Source organism: Chelon labrosus, assembly GCF_963514085.1.
Source record: "Chelon labrosus genome assembly, chromosome: 22".
Taxonomy (NCBI): Eukaryota; Metazoa; Chordata; class Actinopteri; order Mugiliformes; family Mugilidae; genus Chelon; species Chelon labrosus.
In genome coordinates this window covers 10219574-10242143 of record NC_140355.1, presented here as the reverse complement: position 1 = coordinate 10242143, position 22570 = coordinate 10219574, and the positions used below count along the sequence as shown (strand labels likewise).

Below are 22570 nucleotides of genomic sequence, written 5' to 3'. Positions count from 1 at the left end.
AAATCATGCGCATGGATCACAGCAGCAGGAAAGCAGAAATCGGAAAGAGCAATTGGTGATACACCAAACAAACAAAGTGGACCATCTCATCTCACAACCAAAGAACTGGTGAAGTTATCTGTGTTTGGCTGGAGATGGTATCAAGCAAACAGCATGTCAACAGCAGGACAGGGAGCAGTAGCTTAGCCAAAATAAAATCATTTTGCAAAAATTATCTTAAGATAAACTGCTTTATTTTATTCGATTTTAATAGTACATTAAAACATTAGACTGAGTATTTGCCTACTATTATTTTAGATACCAGAAACAGGATATTGGCTTTCTTTACGGTTGCTTTGTGTCTGGCTTGGCCTCACCTGCCTGGCTCAGGTACAGTCACACAATTAGCAACATGTGATAGCTTTAATTAATAAAATGGTTTAAATCACAGCACAACTACAATTTGCATAAAAGCAATATAAGGCCAGGGGCTGTCACATCATGTTTTGTGATACCAAGGTAATCACACAATCATAGAATACATCTCTTACCTCTTGGTATTGTGAGTAGTAGTATCCCGAAGCGTGGGCTGACACTGGGTTCGCCATACTGGTTTTATGTTGTTGCTGATGGGTGAAGACCATCGCCGGCATCTTTGTCCAAGTTCTTCCTAGAGGCTCTTTTCTGACTTCCTTAGTCTGTACCTCTTTCCAGATGCATACTATCTTTAAAAGTAGCTGCCCCACAGAGCTTTCACATATTTGCATCTCTGTTTAAATCATTAGTCTAGATAGCTGGCTAGCTAGCTTGGAGTGTTTTGTAGCTAACGCTGACTGAATAAGGCAGCGCCTGCGCCGTATCGCGCGCTTTTGAACTTTGAACTTTTGCCTCTGTGTCTCTGTGTCCATATCTCAATTTTTTAATTTAATTTTTAAACTAGTATAAAATACAACTATAATTTTTAAAACTTGAACATAACCTAACTTTTTATGAAGATACAAAGCGAGCCAAGTACCGATTTTTAGATATTGTCAGACACTTAGCGTGCGGCACATCCGGGTACTCTTGTATCCACCTAGCGAGTGACTCCGAATTAATGCTGGGATTTTTAACTCTTCTTGTAAAAAATAAATAAAATAAATAAATAAATAAATAAATAGATAGATAAAATAAATAAAAATATCTATAGAGTTTAAAGATAGCAAGTTTCCATGTTCACGTGATAACGTGATAATTTGCTATCACGTAATAACGTCATAACTTGCTGTCACGTTATAACGTGATCCGTTTTTTTCAATGCGATTCCGTAAAAAATTAAAAATAAAAGCATTACACTTTAAATTCGGAACAATATACACTTTACCAATATACAAAAAAACGAATATATAAATGAAACAAAAGTGCCAGGGGAAGGATCTAAAGAAAAACTTTTACTTTGAAGTTTTTGAAGCTTTTTGATGCTTTTTTTAAGAACACATTATTAAGAGAATGTGTTGCTTGATATCTTGTTTTTATCTTTCTTGTTTTTTAAGAAATTAAAATAACCTGCCTTCAGGGTGGATTTGATGTTGTGAAGCCTGGTGTAAGTGAATCATAAGTGGAATTTCAAAAGTCCTGCACTGAAAACATTAGGAAATAGGTGGAATTATTAGAAACTGATAGAATTAAGCATTAAGCAGAATATGGCCCACTATTTGCGTTTATAAAAGAATCATCACTATGTTAAAATATTTAGCTACCAATAAAAACTCTTTTTCTTAAGTGTTTCCATTTTTGAGCGGAAGCTGAGTACCTTTTATACCACTGCCATTACTTAAGTTGTAGTTGACTAAGGGGGAGTTCATTTTATACACTGGTAAAGCTGTAGTTTAGGCATCTATACACAACTCTGTTTAACTGAGAGTGAGGAAAAAAAATTTGGTTTCTTATTTCCTCTGTGATGGCTAGCATGGTGACATTTTCTGCTTGAATCGGCCCCTTCATTCAACTTAAGACACTAATGACACTTCTAAATATATGATAAACCTATTCAAAAAACCAAGGGTAAAATACTTAACATTCACCTGCTCTGAATCCCTCCTTGGAAACTTCACATGGCCAGAATTTAAAGAGGGACCATCGGGCATTTGTGCAGAAAGGGCGCTGAGCACAAAGCATCAGGGCCTTTTCACTCATGCAGATCATGATAATCAGTATTGTGTAACACCACTTCCGCAAATACCAGAGGATTAGATGTTGATTAGTATTTCAAACACTGCTCAGAAAGGCAAACTTGACAGATTTTCCAGACCGGAGTGAGGATATTTAGACTGTGTGTGTTTCTGCTTTTGAGATTAGGCTTTGTGAGAAACATTCTTCATCTGTTTTCATTACCATTGAAAACATGCCCGATATCCATTTGTTTAATAGATCCAGTAAGATGACTGACACACATTGATCTAAATGTTTCTTACACTCAAACTGATTATTAGTGAAGCAACAACCTCAACATGAATCAGTAACTCTGATTCTTTCTATAACATTTCCCAAAAAACGTCCATGTCTGAAGCGCCTCATTTGAGTTCTTTCTCACTTTAAAGACATTTCGTTGCATAATTCATGTTGGCATGTAATCTTTCCAAGTGAAGCATTGACGGAAGGTTCATTTGAGTGTTTTGTGACATTTCTTTGGAAGACAGAGACAGAGATTGCTGCCAGCTTTAATTTAGCAAACTAGAGCTGAAGAAAGAGGAACAGGCGCAGCAATAAATGGGCCAAACCCTGTCACCAGCGGAAGATGGACTTTTATTTTACAGAACGCTGATCAAGGTTTTTGTTTATTGTTTGTGTGCATTTTTTTGTATCCTTCAGTAGCTACACAACTAACCGAGTGTGATGAGCAAAGGCCCACGTTCTGTCACAATCAGCACTTCTTGTTTGCTGATGTGGGGGTATTAGGCTCCCACATGTCCCAGGTTCAAGACCTTTACACTGCATCTTACATGACAGACATTATGTTGTGCTACTGTGAGCAATTTGTAAACGGCATCAGCCCAAGGGATGTGAACCATTTTAAACCTGCCCTTTTTATGCTGATGGTTTTTATGTTCAAGGCTGCATGTGGACTGAATGGATGACACTTAACCTCGGTCTTTATTGCTCTTATCTTTAAAATTATATTTGGATTTTTTACAATTACAATATACACCGATCAGGCATAACATTAAAACCACTTTCCTAATATTGTGTAGGTCTCCCTTATGCCTCCAAAACAGTTGTGACTCATGAGGGTGTCCTGTGGTGTCTGGGAACAGAATGTTGTTACCCTTTGGGTCCTATGGGTTGAGGGGAGGCGCCTCTATGGATCAGGTTTGTTCTAGTGCAATCCTACAGATACTTGCTCAGTTTGAGATCTAGTGAATTTGGCAGGTCAACACCTTGTGCTGTTTTTCATCGTTTTTGTGTGTGTGTCTGTGTCAGGCTGCATCCTGCTGGGGATGGCTGCTGCCATCAAGAAGCATCACTGTTATGGGGTGGGGGTGCCTGGTCTGGTCTGGGTGGGTGCCACATGAATGCCAGATCCAAAAGTTTCCCATCAGAACATTGAATTGTCACAAGATGGTCAATGTTCATTTACTTCTCTGGTTTTAATGTTGTGGCTGAAAGTGTATAGCCTCACATTGAAGGCCCAAGTGTCATAAATAGGTTAAATGTTGCAAGAATTAAAAAAAAAAAAACTAATCAATGTGTACAGTGTAAAGCAAAAACCAGGCAACTGCACAAAATGAGCTGCTGTCTGTTGTATAACTGAAAGGAACATAATGTGATATTCAGGCTCTCCTCAGAAATGTTGTGGTACACAGCACACACTAGTGGTCGACATCTGCAACTCTTCACACTGCCTAATTCCAACACCATTATTAATGACCAAAAACATTACAGAAAGGCAATAATATTTTATTCCAGTGATGAACAAGGTACAGTATGTATAGAATAACTCGTTTAGAGGTCCCGCTTTGTCGTCAAGGACCTCTCATGCTATGACAACACGGTGGTATGCATTCAGTATGTTAGCATGCGTTCAGGGGAAGAGAACCCCCAAAGCTCTTAATGAAATGAATTACACTGCAGAATGCAAAACCGTGTGAACAATAAAGGTTAATAATCACTTAGCCCGGCCATTCTGACAACAGTGGGCAGACGTATTGAAGCAAACTACTAGTTTAAATAATGTATGTATAAAATATTTACAGTACAGTTTTTTTGTGGCTTGCACTGTCACCCTGCATTCATACTCACACGCCTGTTCAATTTATTCCTGTTGGTCAGTTAGGGCAAAATAGTCCCACTAATTCATTACCTGACAACAACAGTCTAATATTCAGAACTCTGTCATAATAGTGTGGTAACATTTCACAGTATAAAAGAAATATTTTAACTAATCTTCTGACTAAGGCTTTGCTATTATAATCTGAAATACACTTAACAAGTCCTTTTAATCGTATGTAAATCTAAAAAGAGCCTGTGTCTGTGTGTTGCTCTTCAAAGCCAAGAGCACAACTTAATTAGATCTTTCTGCAAAAAACATGAGCAAAAATAAATTAGCATCAAGCAAACGCTAACAGCCCTCTGAGTCCACCCAGTGTGCACACAGTCCATGACAATCTGACAGGGCGTACATTGCACCATAAGGACACATCATGTGCATAGTACTAGTCTTAAAAACAGACATACAGTAAGTACAGTTGAGTGACATGCAAATAGTTAAGTACAAAAACAAATCCAGTCCCTTTATCATACACTCAACACATAAGTGCTGAAGTAATTAGTGTGTGGAAGCATTAAATGTTGTAATCAATATTGTGTCAATATTCTAAGCTAACTGGAGACACATTAAGAGAATTTATCTAAACTGGCACCGACATCTGAAAACGGGGGAAACAAATGAGTAAACGAAAGGAAGAAAGTGGGTGGGAAAATTGTGCTTTGGGATGTAAAAGCACATCAATAAATAAAAACTAAAACCCATTTATAAGTAGAAATACTTGCAGAGCGGTGGCCTCCGGCCAAAGATGACACCAGATTTCAAGCTGAACGCCTCTACAGATGTGTCATGCATAGATTTGTACATAAAGTCTGCATCTGTACTATGCTTTCATCTCAACCTCGCCTCAGTAGCCAGTTCGAATGGTTCAATAAGGAACGACAAGGTTAAAGTTTATGTTACAAAATTAACATCTACATAATTGAAGTTTTTGGTGTCCTAAAATGTGCGGTTTTAAAATAACATCAGTGATTCTTAGGATGCAAAACAAATCAAACCAGTAGGAACATTCACAATTTTTAACTTGAGGTTAAATTTTCACCGTTTTCTGTTTTCAGCAAAGACATCCATGTGAAACAAATACATGACACTCAGTATCACAACACAAAACATTGTTTGTCTAACAAGACTTTACAGCTTCACTAAAAAAAAAAAGATTTTAACCTACAGAATAACTTAGCTTGGTGCAGTTCCATGAATTAAATAATTCATAGTAAACACACTTTAAATCGTATATTTGGTGACATAAAAAAAGATTCACTAGAAGCATAAGCTTTGCAAAAGAAGAAATCTTGTTTTTTTCTATGCAGTCTTGTATTAATTAATAATGAATCTTCACAAAGCACTATATCAACAATTAAAGCTTTCTATTCATTGTAATTAATGAGACTTAAAAAAAGTGTCAAACAGGAATAAGCGAGTGAATGTGTAGAAATAGCTTATACAATATTTGCATTGGGAAAGTGAACACATGCACTCTGTGAAGTAAACATTTTTTCACTCCTCTTTCTCAATGAGCTGTACAGACCCTTTTTAAATATATTACAAAACTGGGCACTGCTACTCTGCAGCAGAGTGAACCAGACAATCGTTGTCAAGAAGCCTGCTCTACTTAAGAAAATCACGGTAATGGTGAAGATAACCGCCTAAAACCATCTCCATCTCCAGTTCCCAAACCCCGTATACCTGAAAGTATTGTCAAGTTAAGACAAGGAGAAACACTAGCTAGTGGCTAACCTATGATAAAACCAGAAACTGTACAGTTGAAGCCTGAGACAGAGCATGCTATGACTATAAATGCATGCAGGATAGGAAGAGGAGAGTGGGCATGGCAAAAAGGATTGAAGGTCCAATGTTCAGGAGGATCCTCTCCTGGAAGGTTCCCATGTGGGAGTCACAACTTCTATCTGAGCAGTATAATAGGAGAGTAAAAGCTTAGGAAATAAAAGTGCTTAGATAATAAATTTCTCCCTTTTTTTTCCCCAGCGTGCACCTCATTTGTCCACCTAAAAGGAAATGTACGTTAAGTAGGTGTAGGCTGCCAGTACTGTGAGTAAAGGGGCGTCGTGCTGTGTGGTAGCAGGCAGGCAGATGCCAGCGTGCACACTGTATTAAACTGTCTGCATCAGGAAAGAGTCTCATCCTCTCCCACGTAGGGCAGTTCCATGCTTCTCATAGCGTCACCACTCTCCTGTTTCCTAAGTAACACACCAGAGACATAGCATTAGCTGCGGCAATGCTGTGGGCCCACTGTCAGCCCTATATCACAGAATAGAAAAACAAATAAGCATCAATTTAACTGTTATGTAAGGCAAGGCGGGGAAGAAGTTAGTTTTAAAGCACATAGTTTGTACAGAGGAGAAACTCAAGAAGTTAAATGGGGAAACTGGGGAAATTCTTATCAAACAAGTTAATCATTTTCGTTATAAGACACAATGACATTCATTTACAGGGATGCCCTTTCATTTAATGAGAAGAGTGCTTCATGCAAGAGATGAGTAACAGTAATAAAGTTAATAAAGATAAATGGATGGTCTTGGCTCTAAGTGTGGGCAAAAATGATTCTTGTTTTTATTATAATTATTGCTTCATATTTCCTTTTTAAGGTAAACGATGTGTGTTTTGCATGTTGCTGCATTGCATAATAACACTTTAATGCCAATCAATACAACAACACAAAATGTAGTTTCAAGTGTTACTGCAAACTCGTCTCAATACACCTCTGATATAGTGTCAAAACTACACCGATCAGGCATAACATTATGACCACCTTCCTAATATTGTTTAGGTCTCCCTTGTGCCTCCAAAACAGTTGTGACTCATCAGAGAATGGACATGGGCCTTCTCAGGGTGTCCTGTGGGTATAAGGTTCTCACATGTCCCAGGTTCAAGACCTTTACACTGCATCTTACATGACAAACATTATGTTGTGCTGCTGTGAGCAATTTGTAAAAGGCATCAGCCCAAGGGACGTGAACCCTTTCAAACCTGCCCTTTGTTCAAGGCTGCATGCGGACTGAATGGATGACACTTAACCTCGGTCTTTATTGCTCTTTAACTTTTAAATTATATTTGGATTTTTTTACAATTACAACATACTCTGATCAAGCATAACATTGTGACCACCTTCCTAATATTGTGCAGGTCTCTCTTGTGCCTCCAAAACAGTTGTGACTCATCAGAGAATGGACAAAAGCCTTCTTAGCGTGTCCTGTGGTGTCTGGCACCAGGACATTAGTAGCAGAAGTCTTTGGGTCCTATGAGTCGAGAGGAGAGACTCCTGTAGTCTGGGCTTTTTCAGTTTGGTATCTGGGGAGTCTGGAGGTTGATTCTAAACCTTGGGCTACTTTTCATGTTATTTGAGCTGTTCCAAAGCAGTATTTGTGGTTTGGGTGGTCGCATTGTCCTGCTGGATGGGTGGGGGTGCTTGGTCAGCAACAACATTTAGGTGGTTGGTACGTGACATGTTGTGGCTGATCTGCATGTAAACAAACAGATTTTTTTCTACAGTACATGGCGCATGCTTCAGTAAAAGCATCCCCGTACATAAAGCATACAACAGCAGAGACTATACAGTCTCCATTATAGCACAGCTTTCCCAGAAATGGCTGCTTCAACCACCCCTAAACTAACTAGACACACAGGAGTGGTTGACCATCACAGCCATATTGGGAAATACAGCTACTTATATCATGCAAGGGGTCTTTAAGTGTTCTCTCTAGCACTTAAACAGTACTACAGCAGGCAGGAGTTATCCCAGCATCATTTACCTTTTTTGGTTACAATGAATGTAGCAGTATCTCACTTTGCCTGCTCTGCCTTTCCTACAGGGCAGGAGAGAAATAGTAACAGTCTACTAACAGTTTGTCAGACAAACTATTTGACAAGCACTGGGCGGCTACATTGACACCATCGGAGTAGAAGAGTTCCTAGCAGTTCTAAGAGAGAAGATGTGGGTGACAACACATTGCTACAAGACTCTGAATATTAATGCAAAACCTTGTAGTGTCTGTAGTTTGTCTGTAAATAATCCTTACGTGAGCCTTTGCCCTGCAGCACACAAACCGCTGCGGTCCTCCTTGCGGCCCCAGTCAAAGGGGTTCCCAAAGGAGCGCTTCCTCAACATGGTCCTCACCAGAATCTATAAAATAGGGAAAAAAAGCTACCATTTACTTGTTAGGTAAGGTAAACACATCTTCAAATGCATGCATGTATGAAGAAAGGCTACAGTTTTAACTATGCTCTTAATCTTAAAGCCTTGATAATAGAACACAATAAAATGGTTTTATCATTTTTAGAAGAAAAATCAGCAAGCAGCTGACAACTGTGACGACAAATGACAACATAATGGCAGATATGGTGAACTTGAAGGTCTGATGCATCTGACATTTTCAAAACAGTGGAAGGATGTTTTCTTAACTGATGTCCTGTCTACCTAAATATTAAAGTGCAACTGTTCCAAGTTCCCAGTCAGGTTTCTCACAATATTCGGCATTATAATCAAAGTAATCAAACCAAATGAGTCTGAAATCTGCTTTAGAACGTGAAGGCAATACAGTAGGAGTGGTGACTGCTGTGGGTGGTGCTATGTGATTGACATATAGAAAATTATCTCAACATCAAAAGCAAATGTATAAAAAATCAGCTAATACTAAGCTCCAGCCGTGGGCATTCACTTTCAGTTTTCATTCCTCACCCACTGTTGCTGAAACGGTAATAAGCCGAACTCACGTGTGAAATGTCACTTAATGACACCTGAAGCAGAAATAAATTAGATTTGGGTGTGACTGAGGTGTGTGTTAACGTTGATTGGATGACTTCAGAAACTCACCACTGTTGCCAGGCTGGGGATGTGTTTAACTGAATTCTCCACTTCCTCTTCGGTCACCTCTATCAGCATACAGCAGTTGTCATCCTCGGGGGGCAGAGGCTCAGCGCCGTGCCTCGTCACCCATGGGTGCACCTGCACACACGCACCGGAAAAACATGAGTTTATTAAAAACATTCAGTTGAGATACAAATTGAGGCATGCATGTTGCAAGCAAGTCCACTTCATTTATAAATTTAAAAAAGCACCAAATAGGGACACATTTTATAACACTGATGCAACTGAAAAGCCCTATTTCAGTAGATCAGTGTAAGCTCTTCATGCTGCGCATTCATCGTACAAAATGATAAAATAAGAGATGTATTTATAGTTGTGTAAATCATAAATACATTGATGTAAACTGAAACAGATGAAAGTTTATTGATGGACTCTCAAAAAGGGTATTAGGAGCAAAAAATTAAATACTGTAGTGACTCCTGTCCTGATTGGTCATCAGTCTGAAGTTGACACACAGCAGAATTTCAACATATATTTCTCCTCCAAAGTGAACTTCTGCGTTTTACTGCCCTTTGTGAAATATACAACATGATTGCGTAATCGTGGCTTGAAAAGAGAGTGCTTACCTTTATCTGTGGCACTGATATCCTGGTCTCTGGATTCTTGTCCAGCATTTTCAGCAACAAATCTTTGAGATCATCGGATATGTCGGCACTGTTAAAAAAAAGAAAAATCGCAGGGACAGGTTAAGTAATATCTAAAAACTAAATACGTAAGTGGCTTTAACCAAATGACATTAGAGGCAGAGCTTACTGTTCAGGTAACACCACAGGCTGTGTCTTGATTTTTTGATGAAGGCTGAGAATGCGCTCATCCATAAAAGGACACTGTGAATACAAGAAGCGTGTTGGTTTTAAAAGAAGACCAGCAGATTGTAGTTAAGCAGAAAACAACAATTTGTGCACACACTCACCACTCCAAAGACGAAGCAGTAAAGCGTCACTCCCATGGCCCAGACATCCAAAGCCTTTGTGAAGAAAGGAAATGCTAGTTGAAAACTACAACAACACCCAATATTATATAGCTGTGCACAAAGGTTCTTGCATTTCTGAAAAATCATCTCCAGAGGGCAGTAGTCAGCTAAATGTTGCTTCACCTTTCCAGAGAAGTTCTTTCTGGTCTCAGAGAGCGCCTCAGGGGCAAGAAAAGCCGGCGTTCCCACTGTGCTGGTCAGGAGGGCGTCAGCTCCCTCAAACTGGTTACTGACCCCAAAGTCTGCTATCTTGATGTGTCCGTCTTCTCCCACCAACAGGTTAGAAGGTTTGATGTCTCTGTGAATGATCCTCTGGTAATGTACTGTTAAAATAATAACAATAAAAAACACATCATTACAGAAACATTTGTAGAAGATGATGATATTCGTACTCTGCATTATGAGAAAGGGTCTTTAAATAGCATCACATTTAGATTTTCTCACTGTGAACAAATAAGTTGGTGGCTTGACAAGACAAAATGAAAATGGCCTGGACACATGAGGAAGAATCTCTGGCAGCAGCAAATAAATATTTCATCCAATACTCCCATCAACAGAACAGATTACACTGTACTCAAGATGTGAGATCGAGAAAAAATAAAGTGTGTTGTGCTTGAAGTGTATTTTTTCACCAAACTACCTTCACTGCGACTTCAGACAAACATGTTTTTCTTTGGTTATGATTACCGAGAACGAGTGCTGACTATTTTTGTGTCCCTGGGTGCAGAGCCCTCCCTCTACTTTCCTTCGTACTAGTCTCCTAGACGACATGTGGAAAAACCTCTTCTCCTGTGCTGAAAGCATTAAGAGCCTCTGAGAGGATGTGAAATGAGCCTTGTGGGAGGCTAGAGTCAAGAACAGCACAAGGGCTGTGTAAATGGCAGGGAAGAATTATAGGACGAGGGCAGATCTTAATAATACAGTAAAAGCTTCATCTTGTTACCACAATCATGTAATCCTGATTTAGACATTCACAAGCCTTCATAATAGATTTGTCTTTCAATATGGGGAAAGTTTTACTAAATGATTACATACGTACAGTTAGAATGATGTGATATCATGGTTTTAAGCTAGCTTTAAACCACTGTTAATAATTTAATAATAATGTAATTTGGAGGATATAATTATCTTTAAAGGAAATAATTCAATGCTGATATTTCTCTCTGAGAAGGTCACGGCTGAATGGAAGCTCTAATAAATCATAGCTCTGTGTTTTTAAGGCTCAGTGGTAATACATGATATATATTGTATCTATGGAGTGGGCTCAATGTTCTTCTGAAGCCAAACCAACTTTTATTAAACCTGACTGTGTTAAAAATGAAATGGAAACACAGTGTTTCCTTCCATGTGTGAAAATATACATGTAAATGAAAAAATTGCTTATACTAAATAAAAATAGAATTACTGGGTTGAAAATCCACCCGTGGTGAAGGGTTGCACAGTGTGTCACCATTGTGCATGCACAGACTCATGCAGGTTAGTACTGAAATATGGCGTTCTAGCTGCATCTCCATGTAACAGGAGAACTTATAAACAGTAGGGACGGGTTGTTTGGAAAGAGAAGAGGCAGATCTTTGCAAAAGAAAAGGGCAATGAAGCGTAGAACTGCTGTATATCAATATAACAGTGCTATATTTAATGCGCCTTAAATGGTCCATATACTGTCCAGCCATAAGACATAAATGACACATTTTCAGAATCTAGGTTCAACTTAAAATACAAAAAAATCAGCCATAACATTATGACTGATTACACTCACTGGTCTAGTTGAGATACTTTAACCAGGTAGAGATTTTGAAGGCTAGACGACAGGGTGAGAGCCTCACTGAAACTGCTGCTCTAATGGAGTGCCCCTAGTCTGCAGCAGTCAGTACATTTTAAAAGTGGTACAATGAAGGAAATGAGGTGAATCTGCCTCAGGGTCGTGATTCACGGTCAAGGAACGAAGGCCGCATTGTGTGGCAAAATCCAAAATCCAAGCTACTGTAGCTCAGATTGCATTTTTCTGCAATGTGAGCTTGTTAATGCCAGTTCTGGTAGAAAGGTGTCAGAACACACAGTGCATCACAGTCTGTTCTGTGTGGGGCTGCGTGGCTGCAGACCAGTCAAGGTGCCCATGCTGACCCCTACCTATTGCCAAAAGTGCCTACAATGGGCACGTGAGCATCAGAACTGGGCTGCAGAGCAACTGACCATATGGCTGGCCAGGAGGCTTTGTGGCTCATATGTCCGTAACATATTGCACCAGGATGGAAGGAACACCCCCTTGTCATGCTACTGGGTTGTGCTTGGTCTAAAACAATGCTCAGGTGATGGCACATATCGAAGTGACAGCCACATAAATGCCAGGACCCATGTTTCTCAGAAGAACGTTACATCGTAATGTGATCGTGGACGTTACTCACTTCACCACTTGGTAGTTTTAATGTTGTGGCTTAATTTGTTTTGAATTCCAGTATATTGAGATAAGTAAAAAATCAACTGAGAGACATAAGCAATAACCAATCAACGCATTCTTAACACACAATATGGTCACAAGCTGAGTTAAGAGAAACAAGAGGTTTGGGTGACTCACAGTACTCAATTCCCCTGAGCAGATCCTGGAAGTAAAAACGTGCTTGGTCCTCACTGAAAGGTTTATCTGTTGGCACCTCCATCACAGCCCTGAATACACATTAGGGCACATAATTAGGTACACACACATACACTGACACACGCACACACAATTAGCAATCATATCTAATGAGGTTGAGCTCACTCCAGTGTCACATTCATTACCATAAAAGAGGCTTAGCTTACCCTTGCTTCACCAGCTCAAACACTGTGACAGGAACACAGATGAGGTTAGTGACGGAAGCTTTAAAGTTACCGAGATTTTAAGATTACTTTCTTTAATGCTGGCTTTGAGCACAAATCTATGATTGTGTGGTGTGTGAAGGATGAATGCCGCAACGTACCCATGTACAGATGGTCCTCGCTGGGGTCATCCAAAACCTGGCACCACATCACAGAGGAATGGAAATCATAATGAACATACACACATACCTAACAGATCATGTTTTGTCTGAAGTAACATTAAATAAACCTTAACTAGAAGCTCTCGTGACTGTGGATGACCCTATTGGTGCAAGATGAGTCACAGAGTTGATTGAGAAGAGATTTGGTAATAATTAAAACGCTTCCAGTCATTCCTGCTCTCAAACTTTGCTTTACTTTTTCTTTGTGTTTAGAATTAGAAATGCTAATAGATAATAGGTTTGACATTTTTTCCCATCTTTAAGAAGATGAACACTAACCCAAACAGTTCTCATACATGTACTTTTTCCCCCTGAAAAGAAAACCGCTACTTGAAAACATGTTTACTATCATCTCATGTTGCAATTAAAACAGCCTGCGTGTTTCAATATTCCTCACCTCTACTAGTTTTACTACATTAGGATGGTCCAGCTTTTTAAGGATGGCAATCTCTTGATAGACTCGCTCCAGTGGTCCTTTAGGCTGAGCCGGACCTTCGGGGGCTCCCCTGGCTCCACGAGGAGGAGGTCTCCCTGAAGGGAACAATGTAGAAGAGACCGTGTGGAACAAAGACAGAGTGGACTTCAGTATTGACATGCAATGTTCAGGTACCACCGTGGCATTATCACGCTTTGCTTTCTGCTGTGTTAACCATCTGGCTCTGGCTCCAGACTTACGTGGGAAACCAGCCTGCCTCATCAGCCTCTTCTTGGACAAAACCTTCATGGCCTGCAGCAGAGAGAGGGAAATGGATTTGCATTGGAGGAGGATAAGAGAAAAGGGAGAACAGGTGGGAGAGTCCAGCGGGAAAGAGATCCAAAGATAAAAACTGAACAGAAAGCCAGTGAAAAAGAAGAATAAGATCCAGCTCGGTGATATGACGCTTATTTGACAGTGCACCCACTCAAACACCTACAGATGACTGTCCAAACACCTAGAAATTTCTCGCTGACCGGTGTCGTCGGCACATAAGACAAGACTTACAAAAGAAGACACTAGTTGTTTGAGCTGCCAGTCCTGGTGTAGAATTATTGACACATACTCCAAACATGCACTACAAATAGTTTTAGTCCGTGTTTCATTTTTTGTAGTTGCTGAATAAAACTTTTTCCTGCACTAAATGTTCATGTAAAAAAGAAAGATTCAAACATAAAATTTAGCCCCTTATTTTTAGATGCTAGATCACAAACCGAACTGACCTTATTTGTCTCGTCTTCTAACACATTTTAAAGTAACATCTCAGCGGATGCTTGTCAAATGGTTAACATGTGAGCGTCAAGACAGCCTACATTCATGCAGTGAAAATGTCAAGCTGGTAACTAGTCACACATGTCCCTGGCCATTTCTTCAGCTGACACCTATCGAGCCAGTGCTGAAGAACGAGAACAGTCCGTGACAGCTACATTGGATATATTTTCTGTTCGGGTTGGACCAGACTTCTTGTTAAATAGTTTCAGTGCCCTCAGTTATTACGGAAATGGTATAATCACTACATGTGACATGTGGTCTTTGTCACTTGGGAGGAATATTAAAATAATCCGCATTTCATTGTCAGTCACTATCCTGCAGCTTACTGAGAAATGCAACTATAATCACGAAAAGTGATTATGTTACTGAGTGAGCTCAATTATCTGGAGACGTTTTCACATGTGGAGGTTTCACATCACATCACATGGTTAAATGTGACAAGGGGGGTTGATTATTGTGAGGTTAGCCCGTGTGTGTGTGATGTGCGCTTGATAAGTGTTAAAGAACGAGAGAGAAACGAAGCAAACGAAGACAGTGTTAAAAGATCGAACAAAATAACAAATCCAAATCTCTGAGTGAATGAAAAACTCACATAGTATGTGTTGTCATCCTCATTGTAAGCCAGCTTAACCACACCATAGGAGCCCTGGTCAGGGAATGAGTTTCATAAAAAAAGAAGAAGCCAAAGGTGAGATTGAGCAGCTGTCAGTTCTGCATGTGACAAAAAAAATCTTATCATGTGCAAAACAAACATTAAAAATACATATAAATACACACGGGGAGAAATACGCAAACACATTCACACAAGAGATGTGAGTGGGCTGACAGTGTACACTGAAAGAGTACCAGCTGCTTCTAAGTGAGAACAGAGAAATTCAAATCATCTCTTCCTCACGCTTTCATTTGTGTTTCAGGCTAATTAAGGAAACTGGATCTGGTTTGGGCTATCAAGCTCTCCCCTGCCCACACAGGAACTTCAGGATAAAAAGTAGGCCTAATTAGTAGCCCATGTGCACAAATTCATGCACAAAAAAAAACTAACAGCGAGAGACAGGGAGAGAGGGCAGTGTCGGTTCCTGCTGGGGGAGCAGATTGCAGATTGGCGAGGCAGCACAGAGCTCATCCGACAGTCCCAGAGATGAGCTGATATCAGGAGTCTCTCCAACAGTCCTAAAGGGCTTTAATTGTCTCCGCTGGGCTCAAAACCACACACGTCAACATGTCTACCTACATGTGGAAACACACAGATATGCACATACTGACTTGCAAACCCTGTAAATCTACAACATGCATACAGTCAATCACTCACTCACTCTTTCATCCACTAAGCCTTGCACAACCCTTAGAGAGCGCTATTTATACCATCCTCTCATCCATCTTCCAACTCTCCCATGGCCTGGTAGTTTACACAGAGTTTGGGAAATGAGGACAGCCGGGAGAGAGGATATCAGAGGCTGTTACTGCATGTCCTTGATGATGTGAGCTGCTTGACAGACATGCAGTAGGCGGAAGGGAGAAGAAAATGGGAGCGTAAGTGAAAGGAAGCAATCAGTGAGTTGTCTCTGATGATACCTTTCCAATCTCATCTTTCAGCTTGTACTGGTTGAGTTGAACACAGTCCTGGAAGAGAGGGAAAGAGGAGAGGGAAAAGAGAAAAAAGAGATCTCAAATCAACTTTAGCAGCAGTTACATACCCGAGACATGAGTATTTTCACAAAATCTGCTTCTCCTACGAACGGCAAACGAAGTTGTGCACATTGACTATTCCCTTGAATTATTTTTTCTTTTCTCTGTTCAGATTTTCAACATTTACATCTCTGCACATCAGTGTTTTTTAACACTTGTCTTCCAAATCAGGACAGATTAGTTTTGTTTGGAGCTTTGTTTTGGATTATATAACTGTACATTAAAAATACATTTCGAAATGTCACTGATTTGATTCTTGGACGCTATATGACACTTAAAGTAAGTTTATCTCCAAATATTTCACCGTATTAACCTTTATCATCGACAGGTGACTCTGTAAAAGGAAAAAGTTCTTCTCACTGCAGCTTGTTGGTATAGACACACCAAACTGACATCAAAGAACTACCAGCAGTAGTCTGTGTCTGGGCAAAAAAGTTGAACATGATACAGAGACTACAGTCTGCGAGACAGGAAATAACTCTTCAGGGAAACCGGAAGAGTCCCTATTAGCTGGGAGAGTAGGAAGCTAGGAAGCTCAACAAACAGATGGCAGCCGATTTGGTGTATCACGACCCCAAGAGGGACTCCTACATCTACATCTACATCTAACGTGTACCACAGTTCTCATCTATACCTATGTAGACCGTAAGACCTTACCTTTTCATCCACAAACCTTTGTCTCTACCAGTGTGCCGCTGCTTTTAAGACAAATGCACATGTAGTTCTACTTACTTTCATATAAGTGTGATATTATGACACACACTAACAGATGTTCAGAAGGAATGAAAGCGCCTGGTTCAGTGTGAACATTAGTTTGTTTGTTCATCCATGTGTAATGCTTTATGCTGTACACAATCCTTAAGGGAGTGCACTGGGTCAGATGGTGCAAAGATGCTAAATTATATAATCACAATCATTATTAATTTTATATAAAGTGGATTTCCTGCAGTTTCATGATCATCTGATCAGAGAGTAAAACAAGCTTGGCTTTACAGAGGGTAGTATTTAACTAACTTCAGTAATAACTATAACAAGAAGTAGGTTCAGCATTATTTTGAGTAAGCAATATTAATTCAGCCTGCTTGATCATACCTGGAGGTCTGTGATGGAAACACTGTGGGACTCCACAGTGGGCCGGCGGGGCAGGCGTGGAGAGGAGTGCGGCGATGTGATGGGGGAGTAAGGTAATGATGGGTAAATATAGCGTCCATTGAGTCCGGGGGAGCTGCAGGGTGAAGTTGCCGTTTGAGAGCGCTCTTGCAGAGATAGCTTCCTGTCTGACAGGCTTAATCTTCCCCTTTGCTCTTGGCTTTCAGGTAGCAGAGCCTCTGGCTGACCAACAGTATGGGACAGCAGGTCGCAGGATGGAGTCCGGAAAGGTGCTGCCACAGAGGAAGCTGGCTCAGGCGTCTCAGAGCTGTCCATTTCTTCTACCTGACATTTGATATATTGAAATGGTTTTCATTTCCGTTACTGCATGACGGTGTTTGTCACGTCTTATATGATTGTGGTCAATATGTAGTATACATCTGTTTGCTTCAGTTCTACATGAGATAGTGTAGCTTGTGGTTATTTTCCAGCTGACATTTTTAATTCCACTTCAAGGTAAAAATGTAGAATTAATACTGGCCTTTAAAATACAGTCATTTAAATTTTCCTGAGACTGTGTCCATGTTGATTCTACTCATAATTTCTATTCAGTAGAGAGCCACATGTCCAATTAGGCTCCATCTCTTGAACATATAGTGTCAAATGAATATGTTTGATCTTACCTCCTCCTCCCCAGCCTCTCCAGGTGGTCTGCTGGGTTCATACTCCGTGACGACGATGAGGGACTCCATGGGGTCCGGAGAGGGTGTCTCAGAGTGGGTGTTCAAAGGAGGAGCAGGACAGCTGCACAGCAGATCAGGCAGAGGTTGTGATGGTTGCACTGGCGGTGCATGACTACCGCAGGAGGCCGGGGGCTCAGCAGAGGGCCAGGGGGTTACGTGACATGGAAACATGGTGCCTCTTCACAAAGACTGACAACCACTGCTCCATCAGACGGGAACCTCGGGGGGAATTATGCCTAAGGTACAACAGCAAATTGCAGAATAAGACACTTGCATCACATGTAATTTTGGATTTGAGTGTTGTGGAGTGTTCGCCATCTACTGAATTGTTGCTCAATAGTGGCTTGAATTGTACGCCATTTGCACATGGGTTGCAATGCTGCAAAGGAATAAATCTACATATGCAGATTTTAATGTTTGCAAAACATCTAGAAATAATAATCCTAACTATTAATCACTTCAGTGCTCTTAACCCAGTTATTCCATGTCACATTAATGCAAAATAGCCCGAAGAATATTCACAACTTTACTTAGAGAGGCCATAACACATTATATTCATGCAGAAAAAAAAAAAAAACAAATCGACGACTTGATCTATCTGACGCATTACTCCCTCACTGTATGGTGGATTTCTGTGGCCATGCGAGAACTAATTTAAAGAAACTGCGAAGTGGGAGTTGAGACGAATAAATAAAACCAAGGATAGCAGTATCTTTTTAGCCAGGAATAACTAACAGCTGGCATGAATCTTCAGGCAAAGTTTGTATGTGCATGTAAGGATTAATTACCAACACAGCTGGAGCAGCACAAACGAACCTGTGGGTGTAATGAAAAGGTGTGGGGAAAACAATCAGAGATGCTATTTGCTAGCTCTGAAACATAAGCAGATACAGCTCTTTGCATATGAAACATCCGTGGAGCCTAGACTTTTCCCACACATTTTGTTAAGTGCTAATTAATGCATGCAAACACGTCTAGTGTCACAAATTTCGGCTCTAAGTGGACAGATTTCATGCATCCATAAAGGCAACGGCTCGGTCTGCGTTTAATGTCACTCATACAACACGGTTAATTATTATCTGTACAGCATCAAACCGAAACCCTTTTTGCATCATTTCAAGAGGATCATTTCCATCTCTAAGTCCACTCAGCCTATTATCTGCTCATTACCTTTGAGAGGAATGGAGAGAGAGATGGAAAGCCGAGAGGAAACGAAAAAAAAAAAAGGAAAAAGACAGAGGGATCTGCTCGATTTCTTTCGGGGTGTTGACAGGATTGTGGTTCTGCCAGTGTGTAGGAGCAGAGTATATCTCACAGACACAGAAAAACAAGGGGAAGCGATAAAGTAAACAAGGCTGTGGGAGCTTCAGCCAAATTGAGAATGAGAAGAATGTGTGGGAAGAGACACCCACTCCAGGTGGCTTCTCTACCTCCAGTGTGAGCCTACAGTATATACAGCGCAGTCATATAAGAATAAAATCGACTCCTGGACAACAGTTTCATGAGTAGGAGCTTACATCTTTAGTGTTTTATAACAGTCTGGTCTCTTTTACACACTTTAGTGTTTGAATCTTAAACACTAGTTTAAGATTCAATGTCAATCTTGAATGTAACAGGTTCAGCTTCTCCCAAACTGCGCAGTATTTAAATTATTTCTATTCTTAAGTGTATAAAGTTTCATATAAAACGGCTCGAGAAGAATTCATCTGTAATTAAAGCTCTTAAAAAGCACATCTGACTTCTAACACACACTATCACTAACACCAAATTAACACAATATCCCCTTGTAAGACTATTCAGCCTCACTTGAGTACAGAGACACGACCCTGAGTGAAACTTGCTGCTGCAGTCTTCAAGCTTTTTATACCCAGAGACGAGAGACTACTTACCAAGCCTGACCTACTTTGATCTCAAATAAATTGTAAGACCCACATCAGAGGCCTGTTTTCGTTCACACGACAGCGTGACTGGGCAGTTTCTGAACTAATGGCGATTAAAAAGTCTTGACATTATCACTTGGAACAAACGACGACGCTGCAAGGTTTTGGAAATCGGCCCTGACTAACAATCAAACAACAGCAATCAGCAATAATAATTACACTGAAGCTGACAAAGTTACTCGAAATAAACTTGTTTAAAGGTGCGGTGTGTTATTCACGCCTTAAACTAGATTAAAATAGACACAGGCTAATCCTGCTGTTGCTAACAAGGCTAACAAGAACTAAACATAACAATGCTCCAATCTCGGTGGAGTGAGACGGCACAGCCTCCTATCCCATGTCTAACCTGAGATACTACATACCATACATAACTCTCTGATCCCTGGTGATCACAGCACCATGACGAAGAACGGGCATTTACATTTGAGCTCTGTGAGACACCAGCAGATGCCCAGCTCCAGATGCCATAGTGTGCCTCTTATCGTAACAAAGTCACATGACCTGACCTTCGCTATCCTGGCAGTAGGGGAGGGGAAGAGGGGACTTATCAAAGCTCGCAGGGGTCCGAGCCATGTACAGCATTAATAACAACACAGGCGCAGCCCTGCAGACATACCAGTACAACACAGGGGCCATCTGGAGCAGAGGAGGATCCCCAGCTTCATTAAAAGATCAACTGGGTCGCTCTGTCAGCGAACCACGGAGCAGTGCAAGAGATAAGCTCCTGTAAATGGAGGGATGAATGTCCACGGTCAACTTGACTGATGCTTTACAACAAAATCACAGCTGATGAATATTACTGAGGGAAAACTTCATTGGCAGCTCAGATATTTAACTTTAAAACGCACCAAAATTGGACAACGTTGCCAAACACGCCTGCTGTTCAAGGATTATGTTGCACAGATAAACATCAGAAAATATGCCTTAATCTACTTCTTTAATAAGTCCTTAAAGAATAACACTCATCTACAGAATAAGGAACTAAATGTGTCAGTAGAGACTGTTTGGTCAAAGGATTTTCAGTTCTCTAAATCCCCCTTCAGGACTGTTTTAACGTTTATGCTGAAACAGTGTAAGAAAGGCGGTAATTCAATCATTTTGGAAGGGGCAGTTTGTGTTTCTGTCATTTAGCCTAGCCCGCTAACTAAAAATGGGATTGCAAAAACAATAGAAATACAAACAGAAATACAATTTCACGGTACTAGAACTACAACAAAATGAAAACACGGTTCAATCAGCAGCTGTAGTTGTTTTAAACCAAATCTGAATACCATAACCTTCAGTTTAGCTAAGATTCAATACAGGGCTGTTATTTTGCAATGCATATGTTTTCACTAGTGTACCTAATGAATTGGCAAGTGAGTGCAGATCAGCAGCAAGAACAGAAGAGGTGTTTTTCCTTATGTAAGATCGTAATATAACAAGCACATCACAATCCATATCATGTATGCGTGTAATTAATTTTAACCAGACATTTTAGATTTGTCATCTCTCTATTTCTCTTGTGTATTTAACAGTAAACACTAAAAACAAATACTGGAATAATAAAGGAAGGATTTCGCGGGGGTTACAGGATGATGAAAGCTGCATTTAGTTATGTATGATAAACAAATGAAATGCCTTAAAAAGCAACAACGTTACATAATAACAACAGACAATCGTTGTCTGTGCAGTTTCACACAAACACACACACACACGAGCATTGAGTTACACCTAAACGTGCAGCTTCCGTGACAAGGCTTAGCTTTCTCTAACTCACAACGTTTACACCGGCTGTAAACGGTCAAACGGCACCGTCGTTATTGTGGTTACCGCCGAGTCACACTGATAACGAGTGGAAAAAAAGCTAACTTAGCTCCGAGCCAGCTAACGCTAGCAGCTGCCTCATCTGTCAAGATACAGATGTTGCCAGACGCTGGAGTCAAGGATGCTAGTAACGTCCACAGCACGCCCGCTCAAAAAGCTTCAGAAGAGAAGTGAAAATAAAAACGAACAATGCGAAGAAACAAATAAATGCCTTTAAAGCCTTTACCTTAAACGTGTTACTTTAGGCCTGCAAGAGAGATTTGTGAGGGTTCCCTTCTTCGTCTCCGGCTGCGGTTTGAGTGTCTTCTGCCCTGCGACGGCTAGCTAGCTGTTTGAGAAAATGTAGCAGACTGGTAACCGATGTTGTGATGATGGACCAATCCAGCTGAACTCGCAGGTCCCGTGCTTCACATGGAGGAAGTGTTGCTAGCAGTCGTTTCTAAATCGTTATATTCTTATATATACATAAAAAGAAAACTATGTTACAGCCGCGGAGCAGGTGCACGCCGCCCTTTGTTCTCCTTTAACTCGCCTCCTCTACACACTGACTGTAGCTTGTACACACTTAATGTTTTTTTTTTTTTTTTTTGGAGGGGGTATTCCGCAACAAGCACTTAATTGGAAAGCAGCGTCACCTGGTGGCAAATGAGACAATTGCACCCTGGAATTAAAGCAGATGCAGACATATTGTTTTAGCATTAAAAAGCATATGCCACCATAATAAAAAATAAATAATCCATTACACGGAATGAAGCCATCACTTCCGTATACAGACCTTTTTATTTATTATTCCACTCAGGGAAAGCCCTGCTTTCATGCATGCTATAAAACAACCGTGGCTTCCTGGATTATTTACTGGAACTGAGAATTCATCAGTACACCTGTGCTTCCTCGACTGAGACA

The 22570-nt window shown here is 40.4% G+C and overlaps 1 protein-coding gene across 2 annotated transcripts; it reads right to left on the bottom strand.

Annotated features, from left to right (window-relative positions):
- Window positions 1-3899: 3899 nt before the first annotated feature.
- Window positions 3900-22229, bottom strand: camkk2 (calcium/calmodulin-dependent protein kinase kinase 2). Of its 2 annotated transcripts, XM_084571854.1 has the most exons (18): window positions 21894-22229; window positions 17862-18157; window positions 17182-17523; window positions 15976-16023; window positions 14996-15049; window positions 13833-13884; window positions 13555-13688; window positions 13098-13134; window positions 12940-12961; window positions 12716-12804; window positions 10264-10463; window positions 10081-10134; window positions 9921-9994; window positions 9734-9821; window positions 9114-9245; window positions 8320-8423; window positions 8053-8106; window positions 3900-6480 (listed from the first exon to the last, which is right to left on the bottom strand). In XM_084571854.1, the coding sequence occupies exons 2-18, from the start codon at window positions 18090-18092 to the stop codon at window positions 6408-6410; spliced, it is 1788 nt and encodes a 595-aa protein (XP_084427980.1). In that variant the 5' UTR covers window positions 18093-18157; window positions 21894-22229; the 3' UTR covers window positions 3900-6407. The 2 variants fall into 2 exon arrangements, with proteins under 2 accessions (XP_084427980.1, XP_084427981.1); XM_084571855.1 differs by lacking the exon at window positions 8053-8106.
- Window positions 22230-22570: the final 341 nt, after the last annotated feature.

Coding starts and splice junctions, on each gene's coding strand:
- camkk2 (XM_084571854.1), bottom strand. CDS start 18,092: ATGTTTCCATGTCACGTAACCCCCTGGCCCTCTGCTGAGCCCCCGGCC. Junction 12,962..13,097: donor CGAGGACCATCTGTACATGG/GTACGTTGCGGC, acceptor TTCCTGTCACAG/TGTTTGAGCTGGTGAAGCAA. Junction 10,135..10,263: donor GAAAGAACTTCTCTGGAAAG/GTGAAGCAACAT, acceptor TTCTTCACAAAG/GCTTTGGATGTCTGGGCCAT.